The sequence below is a fragment of the Melanotaenia boesemani genome, chromosome 10 (assembly GCF_017639745.1).
Source record: "Melanotaenia boesemani isolate fMelBoe1 chromosome 10, fMelBoe1.pri, whole genome shotgun sequence".
NCBI classification, from domain to species: Eukaryota; Metazoa; Chordata; class Actinopteri; order Atheriniformes; family Melanotaeniidae; genus Melanotaenia; species Melanotaenia boesemani.
The window spans coordinates 376,372-398,632 of NC_055691.1; the positions used below are offsets into that span (position 1 = coordinate 376,372).

The window sequence follows — 22,261 nt, forward strand, 5'->3', positions numbered from 1 at the left end:
ACAAACAACCATTCACACACACACTCCTAGGGAGAATTTAGAGTCATCAATTAACCTAACATACATGTCTTTGGACGGTGGGAGGAAGCTGGAGTACCCGGAGAGAAACCACGGGGAGAACATGCAAACTCCACACAGAAAGGCCATGGCCTCAAGGTTCGAACCTCCCCCCAAACGAGATTCGAACCAGTAACCTTCTTGCTGTGAGGCTGCGGTGCTAACCACTGCACCACTGTGCAGCCCCCCGTCTGGTAAAGGATCTGGTTATTATGCAAACCCTTAAAGTTAACTTGTTTTATGAATTACTTGTTATATCCTTACTGCATATTATTGACCTAAATTAATTTGTTAAACAACCAATACTTTTTTTATTTGACTAAAACTAGACTAAAACCTTTTGAGTTTTCGTCAACTAAAACTGGACTAAAACTAATAAGCATTTTCGTCCTAAAGACTAAAACTATGACTAAAACCGAGATGCCTGCCAAAAACAATACTGGGGAACACTTTTTCAACTGGGCTGTTTTATTCTGATTAATAAAATAATGACCTCTGTAGCAGCTACCTTTTAAAAAACAAACAATATCAATTTCAGTTAAATATATCTTGTACCATTTTACTTCTGATAAGGTTGTACACAGCTACATGTGTCATGATTGATGTACTGACAACATCACATTTCTTTGTTTTACTTGAAGGCAGTTCTGTAGATCCAGGGAAAACTTCTCTATCTGCAGCCATCAGATGGGACACGAGAATCCGGTATTTGTTGTGGAGACTGGGAGAAAGAAAATGGTGGTGTTTGCACGACTGGAGAACCAGGGGGAGAATGCACACAGAACTGCCATCCACATCTCCACCTCCTCCAACCTGCTCTTCTCCAGCCTTCTAGTCAAGGTACTTAGATTAGCTTTTACCAGTTTAATGAAGTCTGTGATAACAATAAGGCTCATCCCCACCTCATCCCACAGGACCAATCAGATGTTCAGATTGAGTGCTACACTGAAAACAGAGCTAACATTCAGAGGAGCTGTAACATCAGTAATCCGTTTATTAAGTCCCTCTCTCAGGTGGGTTTTCTTTCTAATCTTTAATGCTGTTTGTGGACAGCATCAGATGGTTTGTTTATTTATTAGTGCATTAACTTCTAAAAGAACATTTAACATTTAAAACATGTATTTATTTATCATTATTATATGTTGATAAATGGTTTCTATTTCAGAAAAAAAATCCATATATTGGGAAAGCAGCTTAAAACTGAACTGTAAAGCCTGACTTATGTGTTTACTCTTTTCTGATCTTTGAAACTATCTGAGCTGACAGCACCTTCACCTAAATAATCAGCATCAAATCAAGACTTCTTTTAGACCCCATCCCAACTAGTCAAATGATGTTTCTTCTTTAATTAACACTTATATTGTGGATCCTATCAAACTGTATTGACAGGCTTTTATACACTTCATCACAGAACCCCTGTACTTGGACCTCCTTGTGGGCAGCCACACAAACATATGTGTCATACGAAAGCAGAGACACTGCTGATTACAAAGATGTCTGTCTCATCCCTGCGGGACAAATCTCTGGGAGCCAAAATCTTAAATTATGTCTTACTTTCACTGTTTGTGGTTAAAAGTTTGATTCCAGCTCTAAAAACCTCTCCTAATGTGTTCTCCTATCACTGCCTTTGTTTGTAATGAATCACAAAGGTCCTGGTAGTTTGGATGGAGATGAAAGTTGTTTTATAGTGAAGCATTCGCTCTGTATGTTATACTGTCTTGGGCTTCACTTCTCAATGGATCATTGTGTTTCTAAGGTGACTTTGGTGGCTATCCCTTGATTCTCCTGACTCTGACCATTGATAGAAAATACCATCATAAAATTGACCAATGACTTCCTGACACATTTACCTGTGTTGCCTCTGTAATAAAAAATCTGGAAAACTGCCCAACCTCACCTGTTTAGCTATAGTTCCTCAACAGAAATTTCTTTTCACTAACTTTCATTTTCACTAAACGTAATATGGTTTTTCTTTTTGGAGAAGGACAACCATTTACGTTTCTACTGTGTACGGGTGAATTTACTCTCACACAGTAACACACATCTTGATTCTGACACCTCTGTAGTGTAGCTGATAGCTCAGCTTTCTTTTGAGACAAAGATTATGCAAAACATTCCTTGTAGTTGTGAGGATATACTTAGCTTACAGTATGTTGGGGATGACATTTCAGACAAGAGGCAGAAAAAATTGTGATGAAGAGGTTTAAGATGCTGTAATTAAATTTTTAAACTCTGAGCTGGGCGTTACATATTTCTGGAATTATTTCCATTTTCCTTTATTTCTAGAATTCTTCCTCACATAGCAAAGGATACTTTTCACTTTATACTTGTTCACATTTGCTAATATTACCAGACAACACATTAGTAGGGACAGTTGTGGCCTAGAGAGGTAAACTTGGGGGTGGACGACCAGGTTCAAGTCCCTGAACTGGCAACAAAGATAAACTAAAGGTCAACAAGTTAGAGCAGGTTAGGTTTCAGGCATAATCCTGATTGTGATTATCTTTCAGTTTTTATGTGACACATCCAGTCAGAAAACCAACTGACTGAGTTGATAACCTGCATCCCACTAAGATATTCAATGTCAGGTTTCTGGTTAAACCAGATCATGTAAAGAATCCTGGATATCTTGAACCTGAGCTTCTTAGCTCAGGTCCTTGTGTACCTCCAAGAGAAAACTGTCTAGCCATGTCGAACTCTGTCATAAAATGTGGGTTTATTTATTTTTTGACTCCATCTGTCCAGATAACCTTCCATCTGGAGTTTGAGTTCAGCCACTCATCTTCCTAGATCATGTACAGGTATCCTTAGTAGCTACCAGGTAAGGAAACAGTTTATTTCACTTTTTTTGTGTGTGTGATAGAAAGTGTAAAAAAGCAGGATATGAGACATTTTACTTGTTGTACTTTGGTTAAGAAAGATGACACTTTGTGCGTATAAACCTTTAAATTGGAAAGAACAAGAAATAATACTAATAATAATAATAAAAATTTATTTATTTTCTGTACCGCTTAGTCCAATTCAGGGTCGCTAGCAAGCATATCCCAACAATTAGCAGGTGAGAGGCAGGTTCCACCCTGGACAAGTTAGCAGTCTATTGCAGGGTCAACACGCTCACATTCACTAGGGAGCGACCAAAGAAATGTACATGCAAGTCTTTGGACAGTGGTAGGTGACAACCCGCACGTACATGCAGTAACATGCAAACTCCGCACAGAAAGGGCACTGGTTGAACCACTCCTCAGCTGAGGCTCGAACCAACGACCTTTCTGTTGTGAGGCCAAGTTGCTTACCACCACATCACCATGCAAATCGGTTTTGATCGTAATCCAGGAACTTCGCCCGGACATCAACTGCCTGTTAAGGACATGCTGCTACCGGATTCCAGAGGAGATTACCAGACCACTGGCCCCTCTGTAGATCTTAATACCAAGTAGCAGGAGGCAGAGATGGCAGAAGAAGCCGTCGCTGCCAAGGCGGCACTCTTGCTTGTCTAAGGAGGAATCTGGAAAGATTACCTCACTTTACCGTTAAAAAATGAATGAACTGGGATTCTTATTATCATGGCCAGGACAGTTGTGTTATGGTCATCTGTGAAACCTGGCTACTTTTTGGTGTTGCAGACACAGTTATCAAGCTAGCAGGCCAAGCTAGTCGTGGCGACAGGTTTTCAAAAGGGACTTTCTCTTGGGTCAGATGCAAAAATACCGCTATTAAGATCACAAAATAAAAAGAAAACTTTAGCATTACCTCAATTACTTGATTTAAAGAAAAAGGAAAATAAGATTGTCCATCCATCCATCCATTCTCTTCCGCTTATCCGGAGTCGGGTCGCGGGGGCAGCTGCCTAAGCAGGGAAACCCAGACTTCCCTCTCCCCGGCCACATTCACCAGCTCATCCGAAGGGATCCCGAGGCGTTCCCAGGCCAGCCGAGAGATGTAGTCTGTCCAGCGTGTCCTGGGTCTTCCCCGGGGCCTCCTTCCGGTGGGACATGCCCGGAACACCTCACCAGGGAGGCGTCCAGGAGGCATCCTAACCAGATGCCCGAGCCACCTCATCTGGCTCCTCTCGATGTGGAGGAGAAGCGGCTCTACTCTGAGCCCCTCCCGGATCACCGAGCTTCTCACCCTATCTCTAAGGGAGAGCCCGGCCACCCTGCGGAGGAAACTCATTTCGGCCGCTTGTATTCGAGATCTCGTTCTTTCGGTCATTACCCACAGCTCATGACCATAGGTGAGGGTAGGAACGTAGATCGACCAGTAAATCGAGAGCTTTGCCTTTTGGCTTCAGCTCTCTCTTCACCACGACAGACCGATGCAGAGCCCGCATCACTGCGGACGCCGCACCAATCCGCCTGTTGATCTCTCGCTCCATCCTTCCCTCACTCGTGAACAAGACCCCGAGATATGTAAACTCCTCCACTTGGGGCAGGACCCCATCGCAGACCCGGAGAGAGCACTCCACCCTTTTCCGGCTGAGGACCATGGTCTCGGATTTGGAGGTGCTGATTCTCATCCCAGCCGCTTCACACTCGGCTGCGAATCGCTCCAGTTGCGAGCTGAAGATCACGTCCCGATGAAGCCAACAGAACCGCGTCATCCGCAAAGAGCAGAGACCCAATCCTGAGGCCACCGAACCGCCGCAGAGGCGTGTCAACCAAGACAGCCCTACGGCATCCAGAGCCTTAAGGAACTCTGGGCGGACCTCATCCACCCCCGGGGCCTTGCCACCAAGGAGATTTTTAACCACCTCAGCGACCTCAGCCCCAGAGATAGGCGAGCCAGCACCAGCTACCCCAGACTCTGCTTCCTCATCAGAAGACGTGTTGGTGGGATTGAGGAGGTCTTCGAAGTATTCCCTCCACCGCCTCACAACGTCTCGAGTCGAGGTCAGCAGCCCCCCATCCTCACTGTACACAGTGTGACGGAGCACTGCTTTCCCCTCCTGAGCCGCCGGATGGTGGACCAGAATCTCCTCGAAGCCGTCCGGAAGTTCATTCTCCATGGCCTCTCCAAACTCCTCCCACGCCCGAGCTTTTGCCTTAGCGACCGCCGAAGCGCGCTCCGCTTAGCCCGCCGATACCCATCAGCTGCCTCTGGAGTCCCACAGGCCAAAAAGGCCCGATAGGACTCCTTCTTCAGCTTGACGGCATCCCTTACTGTCGGTGTCCACCAACAAGTTCGGGGGTTACCGCCACGACAGGCACCGACGACCTTACGGCCACAGCTGCGGCTGGCTGCCTCGACAATAGAGGCACGGAACACAGCCCATTCAGACTCAATGTCCCCCGCCTCACCCGGGACTTGGTTGAAGCTCTGCCGGAGATGGGAGGTTGAAACTCATTCTGACAGGGGACTCTGCCAGACGTTCCCAGCAGACCCTCACAGCACGCTTGAGCCTGCCAGGCCTGACCGGCATCCTCCCCCACCATCTGAGCCAACTCACACCAGGTGGTGATCAGTTGACAGCTCCGCCCCCTCTCTTCACCCGAGTGTCCATGACATGCGGCCGCAAGTCCGGACGACACGACTACAAAGTCGATCATCGAACTGCTGGCCTAGAGTGTCCTGGTGCCAAGTGCACTAAGTGGACACTCTTATGTCTGAACAAGGTGTTCGTTATGAACAATCCATGACGAGCACAGAAGTCCAACAACAAAACACCACTCGGATTCAGATCAGGGGGGCCGTTCCTCCCAATCACGCCCCTCCAGGTCTCGCTGTCATTGCCCACGTGAGCATTGAAGTCCCCCAGCAGAACGAGGGAGTCCCCCAAAAGAAGTGCTCTCCAACACCCCCCCCAAGGACTCCAAAAAGGGTGGTACTCTGAACTGCTATTTGGTGCATAGGCACAAACAACAGTCAGGGACCCGTCCCCCCACCCGAAGGCGGAGGGAGGCTACCCTTTCATCCACCGGGGTAAACCCCAACGTACAGGCGCCAAGTTGGGGGGCAATGAGCAGGCCTACACCTGCTCGGCGCCTCTCACCGGGAGCAACTCCAGAATGGAAGAGGGTCCAGCCCCTCTCGAGGGCAGTTGTTCCAGAGCCCAAGCTATGAGTCGAGTGAGTCCAACTATATCTAGCCGGAAACCGCTCAACCTCGCGCACCAGCTCAGGCTCCTTACCCGCCAGAGAGGTGACATTCCACGTCCCTAGAGCTAGCTTTTGCAGCCGAGGATCAGACCGCCAGGGTCCCCGCCTCTGGCAGCCGCCCAGCTCACAATGCACCCGACCCCCTATGGCCCCTCCCGTAGGTGGTGAGCCCACGAGAGGAGAGGCCCATGTCTCCCTTTTGGGCTGAGCCCGACCGGGCCCCATGGGCAAAGGCCCGGCCACCAGGCGCTCGCCTCCGTGCCCCACCTCCAGGCCTGGCTCCAGAGGGGGGCCCCGGTGACCCACGGTCCGGGCAAGGGAAACCCTTGGTCCTTGTTTTTTCATCATCATAAGGGTTTTGTGAGCCACACTTCGTCTGTCCCTCCCCTAGACACCTGTTTGCCATGGGTGACCCTACCAGGGGCATACGCCCCCGACAACATAGCTGCTAGGATCGTCAGGACACACAAACTCCTCCACCACGATAAGGTGGTGGCTCATGGAGGAGAAAAATAAGATTGTTTCTTACCAAATTGTGTCTTGAAGTTCTTAATTACGCTCTTGCTTGAATGGAAAAATCTGCACGAACTTAATACAATGAAACAGAAGAGAGACAAGACTTAACCAAGACTGAATTAAGCTCTGTCTCCTCAGAGTACAGTCAGTTAAAAGAGACCCGCCTGTAACCCAGCTCGGCCAATCAGAGGCTTCTTCTGTTGTGTGAAGCGGAGGGGATGGGGAGGCGTCTGCCCGGAGTGCAGGCTTATGAAGAAAATCGTCTCCATTCCTTCTCACATTTCAAACGAATTCTGAGTAAAATATTGCTCTTCACTAATCTAAGTGAATTTAAGAAATTACCAACAGATCAGTTCAAACATTTCTTCCTGTATCAAGGTGTTAAAGCATTTTTCAACAAAGATTAGAATGTGGCAGACACTTATAATAATATTCTGGTATTAATAAAGTCATTTCAGAATAACCTGTACTGAACTTAAATAGAACTGATTTAGTAGCGCAGGTCTAGAATATAGACAGTATAGACAGTTGTTAACACAGTCTATTTGTTAGAAACACAATAAAACAGAGTGAGTTTTTGACGTGATGGTGCTGCTGCTCCTTTGGATGACAAATGTCTGTTTCCTTAGTTAAATGTCTTCATGGTTTTATTACTTCTGGAGGTCTTAGAGAAACAAGGTTTGCATCATCTTTATCAGCACTGAATGAGTATCATCATATCAATCTCATGCATATTTATTTTCACATTTTACCAGGATTTTTAGAGCTTAGATGAATGTGTCCTTTAGATGTGGATCCACATGACGTCTCGGTGTAAATCACAGTAGCAGGGCTGTCAACATCTCAATAATCCTTGAAGTGAGGTTTGGTCGAGCCAACTGCCGCATATACGACAGCAAGACATAAGAATAGCTTTGTCTCATTTTGTTGCAGATTTAACCATAAAATACAGCACTTGGGAGTAACAAAAATTAAAAGGTTTACAAATAATTTACCAACAGAAACTTCCAAATAAAACTGGAAAAGTGACATTAAGACAAAAAACAGGGAATTCACAATAACAATAGTTTCTTGCGATCTGGCTTTTGGCCTTTTTTAAAGCCTTAATTAACAGCTGGTTTAAAGGGGTGAGAAAGTACAAAAATAAAGTTATGACACGTACTCCGCTGTGTGCTCAGACCTGCCATGGACAAAGTTTCTTATTAAATATGAAATACCCAGTCAGCTGTTCATTGGACATAAAAACACAGACACCGCCCTGCAGTTGTCCTTACTTTGCTGCGGACAAAGCTTCTTGTGGAGGATGAAATGACCAGAACAACACAAACTTTATTCTTGCAGCCAAAAGAAGAACAAACTTCTTGCAGAGTAACAAGCTTTACTCTCTGCTACAAGGAAGCCAGATGCCATATAAGCTAGATAGATACAAGATTATCTTAACCTGCTTATACCATAACAGAATAGAATAAACTTAATGTCAGTGTTAATGAGATAATTTAGTTTGAACCAGCTGCAGATGATTGATTGTAAACTGTTAGGAAAATTCTTCCCAAACACCAAGCGCTGCTAAGCTACACCTTCAACACAAGGATGAACCACAGAGCGTTATTCAGTGTACACAATTTTACATTTTATGTACAATGATGTTCTACTATGATGATACACACACTGATACATACACCATATTAATAACTATGCAGTGAAGACAAGGTATTATGCATGAAACAAACAGAATAAAAAGCAGAAATATAATTTTAATTAGGATTAAAATATTTTGCCAGCTCCACAGATTTCTCTCCCATGGTCTGGTCATTCTCCACTGCTTCCCTAAGAACTATAGGATTTGCAATATTTTGAGAAACAACATTAGTGAGGACAAAAGGACAATATGAGGAGCCAACCATAGCACACACCTATTTTTAAGTGGAACATGAAATCTTGTCCCAGAAGATTTATGAGAGAGTTGGGTGAAAATACTACAAATCTACTTGTATTTTTACTAGTTTCCTAGTTTTTAAGTGGTTGCATTAGTTTCTTCTTTTGCAGGTTTCCATTTGCACAACAAACTAACACAGAGAACTTCATGTCTTTAAGTGTTCTGTTTACTACTGTATGTCCTTCTCCTGAATCTAACAGGAAAGTTACTGGCTGGCCTGAAACCAGCAATGTTATTTGTTGGTGAATGGTGTTCTTTAACTGCTGCTTATATGCATCTTTGTTTGCTTGTAGAGTTAACCCACTCTGAGTGCAAAATATGCCCTTCACATTAGTTTAACTCAATGAAATCTGCACAGATGGAACTAAAAGGTTCAGTGCTTGGAGGAAATTGTCCACATTTTGGTCTAATTTTGCCCTGGGCATAATGTCTAGCACATGTTGGGCAGGCTGCAAAAAATCTTTGAGTAATTTGTGAAACCACATGCAGTGAATATATTATTCTAGCCATCCCATCAGGTCATTTATAGATGTCATTTTTGCTGACAGCCTTTCTCTGTCCACATTTTCCTTCCAGAAATGGGGATGCTTGTGCTTGCATTTCATCCCTTGTAATTAATTGTTGTTGTTTCTGAGAGCAACGTGGGTTTTTGTTTTTGTAGCTGCAGCTTTTGTGGATGTGTCAGCTCTGGGATTTCCTAGAGAAATATAGTCCTTGGTAGTGTTAATTTTATCAGCTATTTTAAATTTAGTCTCAGTTTTAGTCCAGTTTCAATAACGCTTATTGGTTTTTATCACATTTAGTCAACCTCATCCCGTTTTTATTTAGTCAAATTTTAGTCGACTATAAGTCGAGCATTTTAGTCTTTATTTTAGTCCAAGAAAACATCATTTTATTTGTCTAGTTTTAGTCAACAAAAACTGTCAACATTTTAATCTAGTTTTACTCGGGACAATGATTTACCCTTTTACTTTTGTCAGCAGATAATACTGAACATTGTTAGAAGTATATTACATTGTTAGTAGTTAGTAGTACATTGTTAGTAGTATATTACATTGTTAGTAGTTAGTTGAACATTGTTAGTAGTATATTACATTGTTAGTTGTTAGTAGAACATTGTTAGTAGTATATTACATTGTTAGTAGTTAGTAGAACATTGTTAGTAGTTAGTAGAACATTGTTAGTAGTTAGTAGAACATTGTTAGTAGTTAGTAGAACATTGTTAGTAGTATATTACATTGTTAGTTGTTAGTAGTACATTGTTAGTAGTATATTACATTGTTAGCAGTTAGTAGAACATTGTTAGTAGTTAGTTGAACATTGTTAGTAGTATATTACATTGTTAGTTGTTAGTAGTACATTGTTAGTAGTATATTACATTGTTAGCAGTTAGTAGAACATTGTTAGCAGTTAGTAGAACATTGTTAGTAGTTAGTAGAACATTGTTAGTAGTTAGTAGTACATTGTTAGTAGTATATTACATTGTTAGTAGTTAGTAGAACATTGTTAGTAGTATATTACATTGTTAGTAGTTAGTAGTACATTGTTAGTAGTATATTACATTGTTAGTTGTTAGTAGTACATTGTTAGTAGTATATTACATTGTTAGTAGTTAGTAGAACATTGTTAGTAGTATATTACATTGTTAGTTGTTAGTAGTACATTGTTAGTAGTATATTACATTGTTAGGTGTTAGCAGTACATTGTTAGTAGTTAGTAGTACATTGTTAGTAGTATATTACATTGTCAGTAGTATATTACATTGTTAGTAGTATATTACATTATTAGTTGTTAGTAGTACATTGTTAGTAGTATATTACATTGTTAGTAGTTAGTAGTACATTGTTAGTAGTATATTACATTTTTAGCAGTTAGTAGAACATTGTTAGTAGTTAGTAGTACATTGTTAGTAGTATATTACATTTTTAGCAGTTAGTAGAACATTGTTAGTAGTTAGTAGTACATTGTTAGTAGTATATTACATTTTTAGCAGTTAGTAGAACATTGTTAGTAGTTAGTAGTACATTGTTAGTAGTATATTACTTTTTTAGCAGTTAGTAGAACATTGTTAGTAGTTAGTAGTACATTGTTAGTAGTATATTACATTTTTAGCAGTTAGTAGAACATTGTTAGTAGTTAGTAGTACATTGGTAGTAGTATATTACATTTTTAGCAGTTAGTAGAACATTGTTAGTAGTTAGTAGTACATTGTTAGTACTATATTACATTGTTAGTAGTTAGTAGTACATTGTTAGTAGTATATTACATTTTTAGTAGTTAGTAGAACATTCTTAGCAGTTAGTAGAACATTTTTAGTAATATATTACATTGTTAGTAGTTAGTAGAACATTGTTAGTAGTATATTACATTGTTAGCAGCTAGTAGAACATTCTTAGTAGTTAGTACATTGGTAGTAGTATATTACATTTTTAGCAGTTAGTAGAACATTGTTAGTAGTTAGTAGAACATTGTTAGTAGTATATTACATTGTTAGTAGTTAGTAGTACATTGTTAGGAGTATATTACATTGTTAGTAGTTAGTAGTATATTGTTAGTAGTTAGAAGTACATTGTTAGTAGTATATTACATTGTTATTTGTTAGTAGAACATTGTTAGTAGTATATTAAATTGTTAGTAGTTAGTAGTACATTGTTAGTAGTATATTACATTGTTAGGTGTTAGTAGTACATTGTTTGTTGTATATTACATTGTTAGTAGTATATTGAATTGTTAGTTGTTAGTAGTACATTGATAGTAGTATATTATATTGTTAGTTGTTAGTAGTACATTGTTAGTAGTATATTACATTTTTAGCAGTTAGTAGAACATTGTTAGTACTTAGCAGTACATTGTTAGTAGTATATTCCATTGTCAGTTAGTATATTACATTGTTAGTAGTTAGTAGTACATTGTTAGTAGTATATTACATTTTTAGCAGTTAGTAGAACATTGTTAGTAGTTAGTAGAACATTGTTAGTAGTATATTACATTGTTAGTAGTTAGTAGTACATTGTTAGTAGTATATTAAATTTTTTAGTAGTTAGTAGAACATTGTTAGTAGTTAGTATGTACATTGTTAGTAGTATATTACATTTTTAGCAGTTAGTAGAACCATTGTTAGTAGTTAGTAGTACATTGTTAGTAGTATATTACATTGTCAGTAGTTAGTTGAACATTGTTAGTAGTATATTACATGGTTAGTATTAGTGGAACATTGTTAGTAGTATTATACATTGTTAGTTGTTAGTAGTACATTGTTAGTAGTATATACATTGTTAGTAGTTAGTTGAACATGTAGTAGTATATACATTGTTAGTTGTTAGTAGTACATTGTTAGTAGTATATTACATTGTTAGGTGTTAGCAGTACATTGTTAGTAGTTAGTAGTACATTGTTAGTAGTATATTACATTGTCAGTAGTATATTACATTGTTAGTAGTATATTACATTATTAGTTGTTAGTAGTATATGTTAGTAGTATATTACATTGTTAGTAGTTAGTAGTACATTGTTAGTAGTATATTACATTTTTTAGCAGTTAGTAGAACATTGTTAGTTGTTAGTAGTACATTGTTAGTAGTATATTACATTTTTAGCAGTTAGTAGAACATTGTTAGTAGTTAGTAGTACATTGTTAGTAGTATATTACATTTTTAGCAGTTAGTAGAACATTGTTAGTAGTTAGTAGTACATTGTTAGTAGTATATTACTTTTTTAGCAGTTAGTAGAACATTGTTAGTAGTTAGTAGTACATTTTTTAGTAGTTATATTACATTTTTAGCAGTTAGTAGAACATTGTTAGTAGTTAGTAGTACATTGGTAGTAGTATATTTACATTTTTTAGCAGTTAGTAGAACATTGTTAGTAGTTAGTAGTACATTGTTAGTACTATATTACATTGTTAGTAGTTAGTAGTACATTGTTAGTAGTATATTACACTGGTTAGTAGTTAGTAGAACATTCTTAGCAGTTAGTAGAACATTTTTAGTAATATATTACATTGTAGTAGTTAGTAGAACATTGTTAGTAGTATATTACATTGTTAGCAGCTAGTAGAAAATTCTTAGTAGTTAGTACATTGGTAGTAGTATATTACATTGTTAGCAGTTAGTAGAACATTGTTAGTAGTTAGTAGAACATTGTTAGTAGTATTTTACATTGTTAGTAGTTGGAAGTACATTGTTAGTAGTATATTACATTGTTAGTAGTTAGTAGTATATTGTTAGTAGTTAGTAGTACATTGTTAGTAGTATATTACATTGTTAGTAGTATATTACATTGTTATTTGTTAGTAGAACATTGTTAGTAGTATATTACATTGTTAGTAGTAGTAGAACATTGTTAGTAGTATATTACATTGTTAGGTGTTAGTAGTTACATTGTTTGTTGTATATTACATTGTTTAGTAGTATATTGAATGTTAGTTGTTAGTAGTACATTGATAGTAGTATATTATATTGTTAGTTGTTAGTAGTACATGTTAGTAGTTATTACATTTTTAGCAGTAGTAGAACATTGTTAGTAGTTAGTAGTACATTGTTAGTAGTATATTCCATTGTCAGTAGTATATTACATTGTTAGTAGTTAGTAGTACATTGTTAGTAGTATATTACATTTTTAGCAGTTAGTAGAACATTGTTAGTAGTTAGTAGAACATTGTTAGTAGTATATTACATTGTTAGTAGTTAGTAGTACATTGTTAGTAGTATATTACATTTTTTAGCAGTTAGTAGAACATTGTTAGTAGTTAGTAGTACATTGTTAGTAGTATATTACATTTTTAGCAGTTAGTAGAACGTTGTTAGTAGTTAGTAGTACATTGTTAGTAGTATATTACATTTTTAGCAGTTAGTAGAACATTGTTAGTAGTTAGTAGTACATTGTTAGTAGTATATTACATTGTCAGTAGTATATTACATTGTTAGTAGTATATTACATTATTAGTTGTTAGTAGTATATTGTTAGTAGTATATGACATTGTTAGTAGTTAGTAGTACATTGTTAGTTAGTACTATTACATTTTTAGCAGTTAGTAGAACATTGTTAGTCTTTAGTAGTAACATTGTTAGTAGTATATCTACATTTTTAGCAGTTAGTAGAACATTGTTAGTAGTTAGTAGTACATTGTTAGTAGTATATTACATTTTTAGCAGTAGTAGAACATTGTTAGTAGCTAGTAGTACATTGTTAGTAGTATATTACTTTTTTAGCAGTTAGTAGAACATTGTTAGTAGTTAGTAGTACATTGTTAGTAGTATATTACATTTTTAGCAGTTAGTAGAACATTGTTAGTAGTTAGTAGTACATTGGTAGTAGTATATTACATTTTTAGCAGTTAGTAGAACATTGTTAGCAGTTAGTAGTACATTGTTAGTAGTATATTACATTGTTAGTAGTTAGTAGTACATTGTTAGTAGTATATTACACTGTTAGTAGTTAGTAGAACATTCTTAGCAGTTAGTAGAACATTTTTAGTAATATATTACATTGTTAGTAGTTAGTAGTACATTGTTAGTAGTATATTACATTGTTAGTAGTTAGTAGTACATTGTTAGTAGTATATTACATTGTTAGTAGTATATTACATTGTTTATGTTAGTATATACATTGTTAGTAGTATACTTACATTGTTATGTAGTTAGTAGAACATTGTTAGCTAGATATATACATTGTTAGTAGTTAGTTGAATCATTGGTAGTAGTATATTACATTGTTAGTAGTTAGTAGTACATTGTTAGTAGTATATTACATTGTTAGTAGTATATTACATTGTTATTTGTTAGTAGAACATTGTTAGTAGTATATTACATTGTTTGTAGTTAGTAGTACCTTGTTAGTAGTATATTACATTGTTAGTAGTTAGTAGTACATTGTTAGTAGTATATTACATTGTTAGTAGTATATTACATTGTTAGTAGTTAGTAGTACATTGTTAGTAGTATATTACATTGTTAGTAGTTAGTAGTACATTGTTAGTAGTATATTACATTGTTAGTAGTTAGTAGTACATTGTTAGTAGTATATTACATTTTTAGCAGTTAGTAGAACATTGTTAGTACTTAGTAGTACATTGTTAGTAGTATATTCCATTGTCAGTAGTATATTACATTGTTAGTAGTTAGTAGTACATTGTTAGTAGTATATTACATTTTTAGCAGTTAGTAGAACATTGTTAGTAGTTAGTAGAACATTGTTAGTAGTATATTACATTGTTAGTAGTTAGTAGTACATTGTTAGTAGTATATTAAATTTTTAGCAGTTAGTAGAACATTGTTAGTAGTTAGTAGTACATTGTTAGTAGTATATTACATTTTTAGTAGTTAGTAGTACATTGTTAGTAGTATATTACATTTTTAGCAGTTAGTAGAACATTGTTAGTAGTTAGTAGTACATTGTTAGTAGTATATTACATTTTTAGCAGTTAGTAGAACATTGTTAGTAGTTAGTAGTACATTGTTAGTAGTATATTACATTGTCAGTAGTATATTACATTGTTAGTTGTTAGTAGTACATTGTTAGTAGTATATTACATTGTTATGTAGTTAGTAGTACATTGTTAGTAGTATATACATTGTTAGTAGTTAGTAGTACATTGTTAGTAGTATACATTGTTAGTAGTTAGTAGTACATTGTTATTTAGTATAACATTGTAGTAGTATATTACATTGTTAGTTGTTAGTAGAACATTGTTAGTAGTATATTACATTGTTAGTTAGTTAGTAGTACCTTGTTGTAGTATATTACATTGTAGTAGTTAGTAGACATTGTTAGTAGTTATATTACATTATTAGTAGTAGTAGTACATTGTTAGTAGTAGTATTACATTGTATAGTATATTACATTGTTATTGCAGTAGATAACATTGTTAGTATTATATTACATTGTTAGTAGTTAGTAGAACATTGTTTAGTAGTATATTACATTGTTAGTAGTTAGTAGTACATTGTTAGTAGTATATTACATTGTTAGTTGTTAGTAGTACATTGTTTTGTAGTATATTACATCTTTAGAAGTATATTAAATTGTTAGTAATTATATTACATTGTTAGTAGTATATTATACTGTTAGTAGTTAGTAGAACATTGTTAGTAGTATATTACATTGTTAGTAGTTAGTAGTACATTGTTAGTAGTATAATTACATTTTTAGCTAGTTAGTAGAACATTGTTAGTAGTTAGTAGTACATTGTTAGTAGTATATTACATTGTCAGTAGTATATTACATTGGTAGTAGTATATTACATTTTTTAGCAGTTAGTAGAACATTGTTAGTAGTTAGTAGAACATTGTTAGTAGTATATTACATTGTTAGTAGTTAGTAGTACATTGTTAGTAGTATATTACATTTTTAGTAGTTAGTAGAACATTGTTAGTAGTTAGTAGAACATTGTTAGTAGTATATTACATTGTTAGTAGTATATTACATTTTTAGTAGTTAGTAGTACATTGTTAGTAGTATATTACAATGTTAGTTGTTAGTAGTACATTGTTAGTAGTTAGTAGTACATTGTTAGTAGTATATTACATTTTTAGCAGTTAGTAGAACATTGTTAGTAGTATATTACATTGTTTGTAGTTAGTAGTAGCTTGTTAGTAGTATATTACATTGTTAGTAGTTAGTAGTACATTGTTAGTAGTATATTACATTGTTATTTGTTAGTAGAACATTGTTAGTAGTATATTACATTGTTTGTAGTTAGTAGTACCTTGTTAGTAGTATATTACATTGTTAGTACTTAGTAGTACATTGTTAGTAGTATATTACATTGTTATTAGTATATTACATTGTTATTTGTTAGTAGAACATTGTCAGTAGTATATTACATTGTTAGTAGTTAGTAGTACATTGTAAGTAGTATATTACATTGTCAGTAGTTAGTAGTACATTGTTAGTAGTATATTACATTGTTAGTAGTATATTACATTGTTAGTAGTTAGTAGAACATTGTTAGTAGTATATTACATTGTTAGTAGTTGTTAGGACTATATTACATTGTTAGTAGTTAGTAGTACATTGTTAGTAGTATATTACATTGTTAGTAGTATATTACATTGTTATTTGTTAGTAGAACATTGTTAGTAGTATATTACATTGTTAGTAGTTGTTAGGACTATATTACATTGTTAGTAGTTAGTAGTACATTGTTAGTGGTATATTACATTGTTAGTAGTATATTACATTGTTATTTGTTAGTAGAACATTGTTAGTAGTATATTACATTGTTTGTAGTTAGTAGTACCTCGTTAGTACTATATTACATTGTTAGTAGTTAGTAGTACATTGTTAGTAGTATATTACATTGTTAGTAGTATATTACATAGTTAGTAGTATATTATATTGTTTTTGTTAGTAGAACATTGTTAGTAGTATATTACATTGTTTGTAGTTAGTAGTATATTACATTGTTAGTAGTTAGTAGTACATTGTTAGTAGTATATTACATTGTTATTAGTATATTACATTGTTATTTGTTAGTAGAACATTGTTAGTAGTATATTACATTGTTTGTAGTTAGTAGTACCTTGTTAGTAGTATATTACATTGTTAGTACTTAGTAGTACATTGTTAGTAGTATATTACATTGTTAGTAGTATATTACATTGTTATTTGTTAGTAGAACATTGTTAGTAGTATATTACATTGTTTGTAGTTAGTAGTATATTACATTGTTAGTAGTTAGTAGTACATTGTTAGTAGTATATTACATTGTTAGTAGTATATTACATTGTTATTTGTTAGTAGAACATTGTTAGTAGTATATTACATTGTTTGTAGTTAGTAGTACCTTGTTAGTAGTATATTACATTGTTAGTACTTAGTAGTACATTGTTAGTAGTATATTACATTGTTATTAGTATATTACATTGTTATTTGTTAGTAGAACATTGTCAGTAGTATATTACATTGTTAGTAGTTAGTAGTACATTGTAAGTAGTATATTACATTGTCAGTAGTTAGTAGTACATTGTCAGTAGTATATTACATTGTTAGTAGTATATTACATTGTTAGTAGTTAGTAGAACATTGTTAGTAGTATATTACATTGTTTGTAGTTAGTAGAACATTGTTAGTAGTATATTACATTGTTAGTAGTTAGTAGTACATTGTTAGTAGTATATTACATTGTTAGTAGTTAGTAGGACATTGTTAGTAGTATATGACATAGTTGGTAGTAGTACATTGATAGTAGTATATTATATTGTTAGTTGTTAGTAGTACATTGTTAGTAGTATATTACATTGTTAGTAGTTAGTAGAACATTGTTAGTAGTATATTACATAGTTAGTAGTTTGTAGTACATTGCTAGTAGTATATTACATTGTTAGGTGTTAGCAGTACATTGTAGTATATTACATTGTTAGTAGTATATTAAATTGTTAGTTGTTAGTAGTCCACTGATAGTAGTGTATTATATTGTTAGTTGTTAGTAGTACATTGTTTGTAGTATATTACATTGTTAGAAGTACATGACATTGTTAGTAGTATATTTCATTGTTAGTAGTTAGTAGAACATTGTTAGCAGGTAGTAGAACATTGTTAGTAGTATATTACATTGTTAGTAGTTGTTAGGACTATATTACATTGTTAGTAGTTAGTAGTACATTGTTAGTAGTATATTACATTGTTATTTGTTAGTAGAACATTGTTAGTAGTATATTACATTGTTTGTAGTTAGTAGTACCTTGTTAGTAGTATATTACATTGTTAGTAGTTAGTAGTACATTGTTAGTAGTATATTACATTGTTAGTAGTATATTACATTGTTATTTGTTAGTAGAACATTGTTAGTAGTATACTACATTGTTTGTAGTTAGTAGAACCTTGTTAGCAGAATATATCATTGTTAGTAGTTAGTTGAACATTGTTAGTAGTATATTACATTGTTAGTAGTTAGTAGTACATTGTTAGTAGTATATTACATTGTTAGTAGTATATTACATTGTTATTTGTTAGTAGAACATTGTTAGTAGTATATTACATTGTTTGTAGTTAGTAGTACCTTGTTAGTAGTATATTACATTCTTAGTAGTTAGTAGTACATTGTTAGTAGTATATTACATTGTTAGTAGTATATTACATTGTTAGTAGTATATTACATTGTTATTTGTTAGTAGAACATTGTCAGTAGTATATTACATTGTTAGTAGTTAGTAGTACATTGTTAGTAGTTAGTGGAACATTGTTAAATTAAGTTTAACACTGTTAAACTACATTTAACAATCCATTTAAAACTCACAATTAAAACATAACCATCCTGTTTTATGTAGAACTAATTTCATTTTTTATATTTATTTATATTAATATTGATGCCAGTTCAGATTAAATGTCCTTGTGATGGTAACCTGACGACAAACAGAACAGCTTTTTATGTCACCAAATAAAAACATTGGGATACAAACTCCTGGAGCCGTGGTTCCCAACCTTTTTTTAGCTTGAAACCCTGTTTAGGTATTATTAAACTATGGCGACAACAGACATTCAAAACACAATTTTAGTTATTTTATACCACATTTAGGCTATTTCATGTATGAAAATGTTGGTTAAAGTTGTTTTGAATTAAGTGTGGCATGTTATTTTATTTTATCTAGATGATTTATTTTAGTATGTTTTAGTTATTTGTTTGAATCCATGTGTACCTGCCCAGGTGTTTTGTGTTAACTATAGTAGCAGCTCCTAGATTAGCTCATACTTCTGTCTGCTTTAAATAAAATTGCAATCCAACAGAAAACATAGTTGCCCGACCAGTATAACATATCTAAGTTTGCATAAATTCAACTTCACACACAATTCTATTAACAAGTGGCTATGGTCGCTAGATGCTAAGAAGCTAATGTAAGTTAGCCAGCCACACACAATATCAACAAGTGGCTACTATCGCTACATGCTACGAAGCAAGTAAGTTAACCAGCAGTTTGCGGTCGGTTTAACACTATTGTTGGAACACTACAGCCGGTGGTTTAAAGTCACGTTATAAACAACCACCACCAAACTTTTTGTTAACTTATAGAGGTGGGATTTATGGCTCTTTGAAGGGAGCCGGATCTTGAGGAGCCGTTCCTTTCAAAGAACCATTCAAAAAACTGGCTTGTTCTCACAATATCTTACAAAATTTCACAATATATAAGAATGACAAACAATCAAAATATGTACCTATATAAAATCTACTATACAAGATAAAAAAATTATAGGAAAAATATAGATAAAACAGGATAAACCTGAGCAGTCAGTGTAAATTCTAGTAAATATTTCGGATAGAACTCACAGTATTTGTTTCCGAACAATTCTCTCTGCCCATAGATGCTTCACATGAATGAAGCATGTTGGGCATCACACTTCTATGATGTCACAAATGTTATTTATTTTATTTTCATTTGACTCAACTATACTACTTCTTATTTACTTATTTATTCATTTATTTATTCATTCAGTCTTTTTTAGCTGGGGGGGGGGTGGGCTTGGCGTGCGTGTATACATGTGTGCGTGTGACTGTGTGAAAGTGTTTTTATTCTTATCCTTATTCTACTTTGATTTCTGTAAAGGCTTGTTTTATTGAACGAGATATGAACTGAGATATGCATAAATGTTTTCACAATGTAAAGAATTTTATGTAGCCTATGGCATGAAAAGCGCTTTATAAATAAAGTTTGATTTGATTTGATGAAGGCAGTGTCAAAAATTTGTATATAAAAAGAATGACTCACAAATGAACGGCTCACAGCTGTAAATCGGTTCCCATCGTTCATTTAAAAGAGTCGTTCAAAAGAATCGATTCGTTCATGAACGTCACATCTTTATTAACTTTCCACGTTGTCGTTGTAGGAAACTGCAACGTGTCTCTTCAGGTTTGTTGTGGTTTTCCAGCTACCTTGTGCCCACATTCCTTCCCTTCCTTTGATCAAGCATAAGTTTTTTTTTTTTTTTTCTTTTTGTGTGTTTTTTGTGTTTTTTTTTTTTTTTTTTTTGTATGTTTTTTCTTCAATGTAGCAAAAATGGGTCCATATATCACGTCTTCTCTTTCTCTTGGGCCCCGTGCAAAGCATGGCCATTAATGTTTTACTTTTAACCTTTCGCCATAAATCCACCTTTTGTCTGTTATATCATATAATAATATAATTTTCGCCTTGTCATTGTTCGTGAATTAAAGTGTCCATAGATTTTAGTCCAGTTTTTGTTTAGTGAACTACACTTTCGTCTTGTCTTTTTTCAGTCCACGAAAGTGCATTCTGATTTAGTCCCAGTTATTGTTTATTAATGGGGGTTTTAGTCTCATCTAGTCTAGTTTTCGTCTGGTGAAAAATGTGCGTTGACGACAATATTTTCGTTTAGTTTTCGTTAACAAAATTAACCCTAGTTCTTGGTATATGTATGTGCAGCACATTTACGAATAGCGAGCCGTTTTGGAAGTTTTATTGCCAATTATAATTCTTCTAGGAATCTTGTTCCTGTATTTTTCCATTGTTGTGCAAAGACATGGAAAGTGGAAAAGCATATTGGCTGTCAATATAGATGGTCACTGTTTGTTCTTTAGCTAATTAACAGGTTTCAGTTAAAGCTATAATTTCAGCTGCTTCAGCTGAATAATGTTTTGGCAAGGGTTCTGATTTTAGAGTGTGAGTAGAGTCGACTACTGCATAGTCTGTGGCATTCGTGCCATTGGGGTTTTTCTTAGAGGAGCATTCTACAAACCAAATCAGAGAGTTTGGTATTTCAGTGTCCAGTAAGTCTGGTCTGGGCAAAGTACTCTGTGTGCTTTCAGCAAGGCAGTCATGTGGTGTCCAGTTGTCAGATGTTGGTAATAATAGGGCTGGATTTAAGCGTGTACATCTTTCTATAACTTACCATCAAATTGAAATATCTTTCCATTTATTTAATTATTTTACATTATCCCAGGTAATGGGGCGGCGTGGTTAGTGGGCAGAGTGGTCATCTTGTAGCCTGAGGGTTGCTGGTTCGATCCTCGGCCTGTTGAGCTCATGTCAAGGTGTCCCTGAACAAGACACCAAACCCCAAATTGCTCCTGATGGGTCGTAGTTGAGCGCCTTGCACGGCAACTTCCCCCACCAGTGTGTAAATGTGTCTGTGAATGGGTGAATAAAAAAAAAACGAGGTTGCACGGTGTTGTGGTGATTGGCACCGCAGCCAGAAGCAAGCAAGAAGGTCGCTGGTTCGAGCCTCGGCTGGGGGGAGGTTCGAACCTGGGGGGGGTGGTGGCCTTTCTGTGTGGAGTTTGCATGTTCTCCATGTATGGTTCTCTTCGGTACAGATGATGAATGAATAAAAGATATCCCAGGTAAGAGAAAAATTATTCATAAAACATTCTTTTACGACTGAACCCTAGAGTTGACTGCTTTAGCATCACCCCTGTGAATCATCACCAGCAGTGTGATAACATAGATTCAGCAGCACATGCACATATGTACCAGTGATATTATTCTCCACCTGTAAATGTTTATCCCAAAATGTCCTAAGGTTCAATATCATGTTTGATTTTCAAATGCACATACACATATTTTACGAAAGAGATTTAGTGTAGATGTCTTCTCCTGTAGACAGATCCACATCATCAGTCCTGCTTTTCAGGAAAATAAATGTATGTAACTGTTAATGGTATTAGAGTTAACAGCATTATAAAACACAGCAATCAGCCTTTTGTGGA

General features: G+C 35.4%; 1 protein-coding gene across 1 annotated transcript in view; it reads left to right on the forward strand.

The window, feature by feature from the left end:
- Positions 1-22,261, forward strand: part of itga11b (integrin, alpha 11b) — a 186,933-nt gene that overhangs the window by 109,123 nt on the left and 55,549 nt on the right. The window contains 4 exon segments of the mRNA XM_041996966.1: positions 699-897; positions 972-1,070; positions 2,803-2,836; positions 2,839-2,878. Coding sequence (XP_041852900.1) covers positions 699-897; positions 972-1,070; positions 2,803-2,836; positions 2,839-2,878 — 372 coding nt within the window.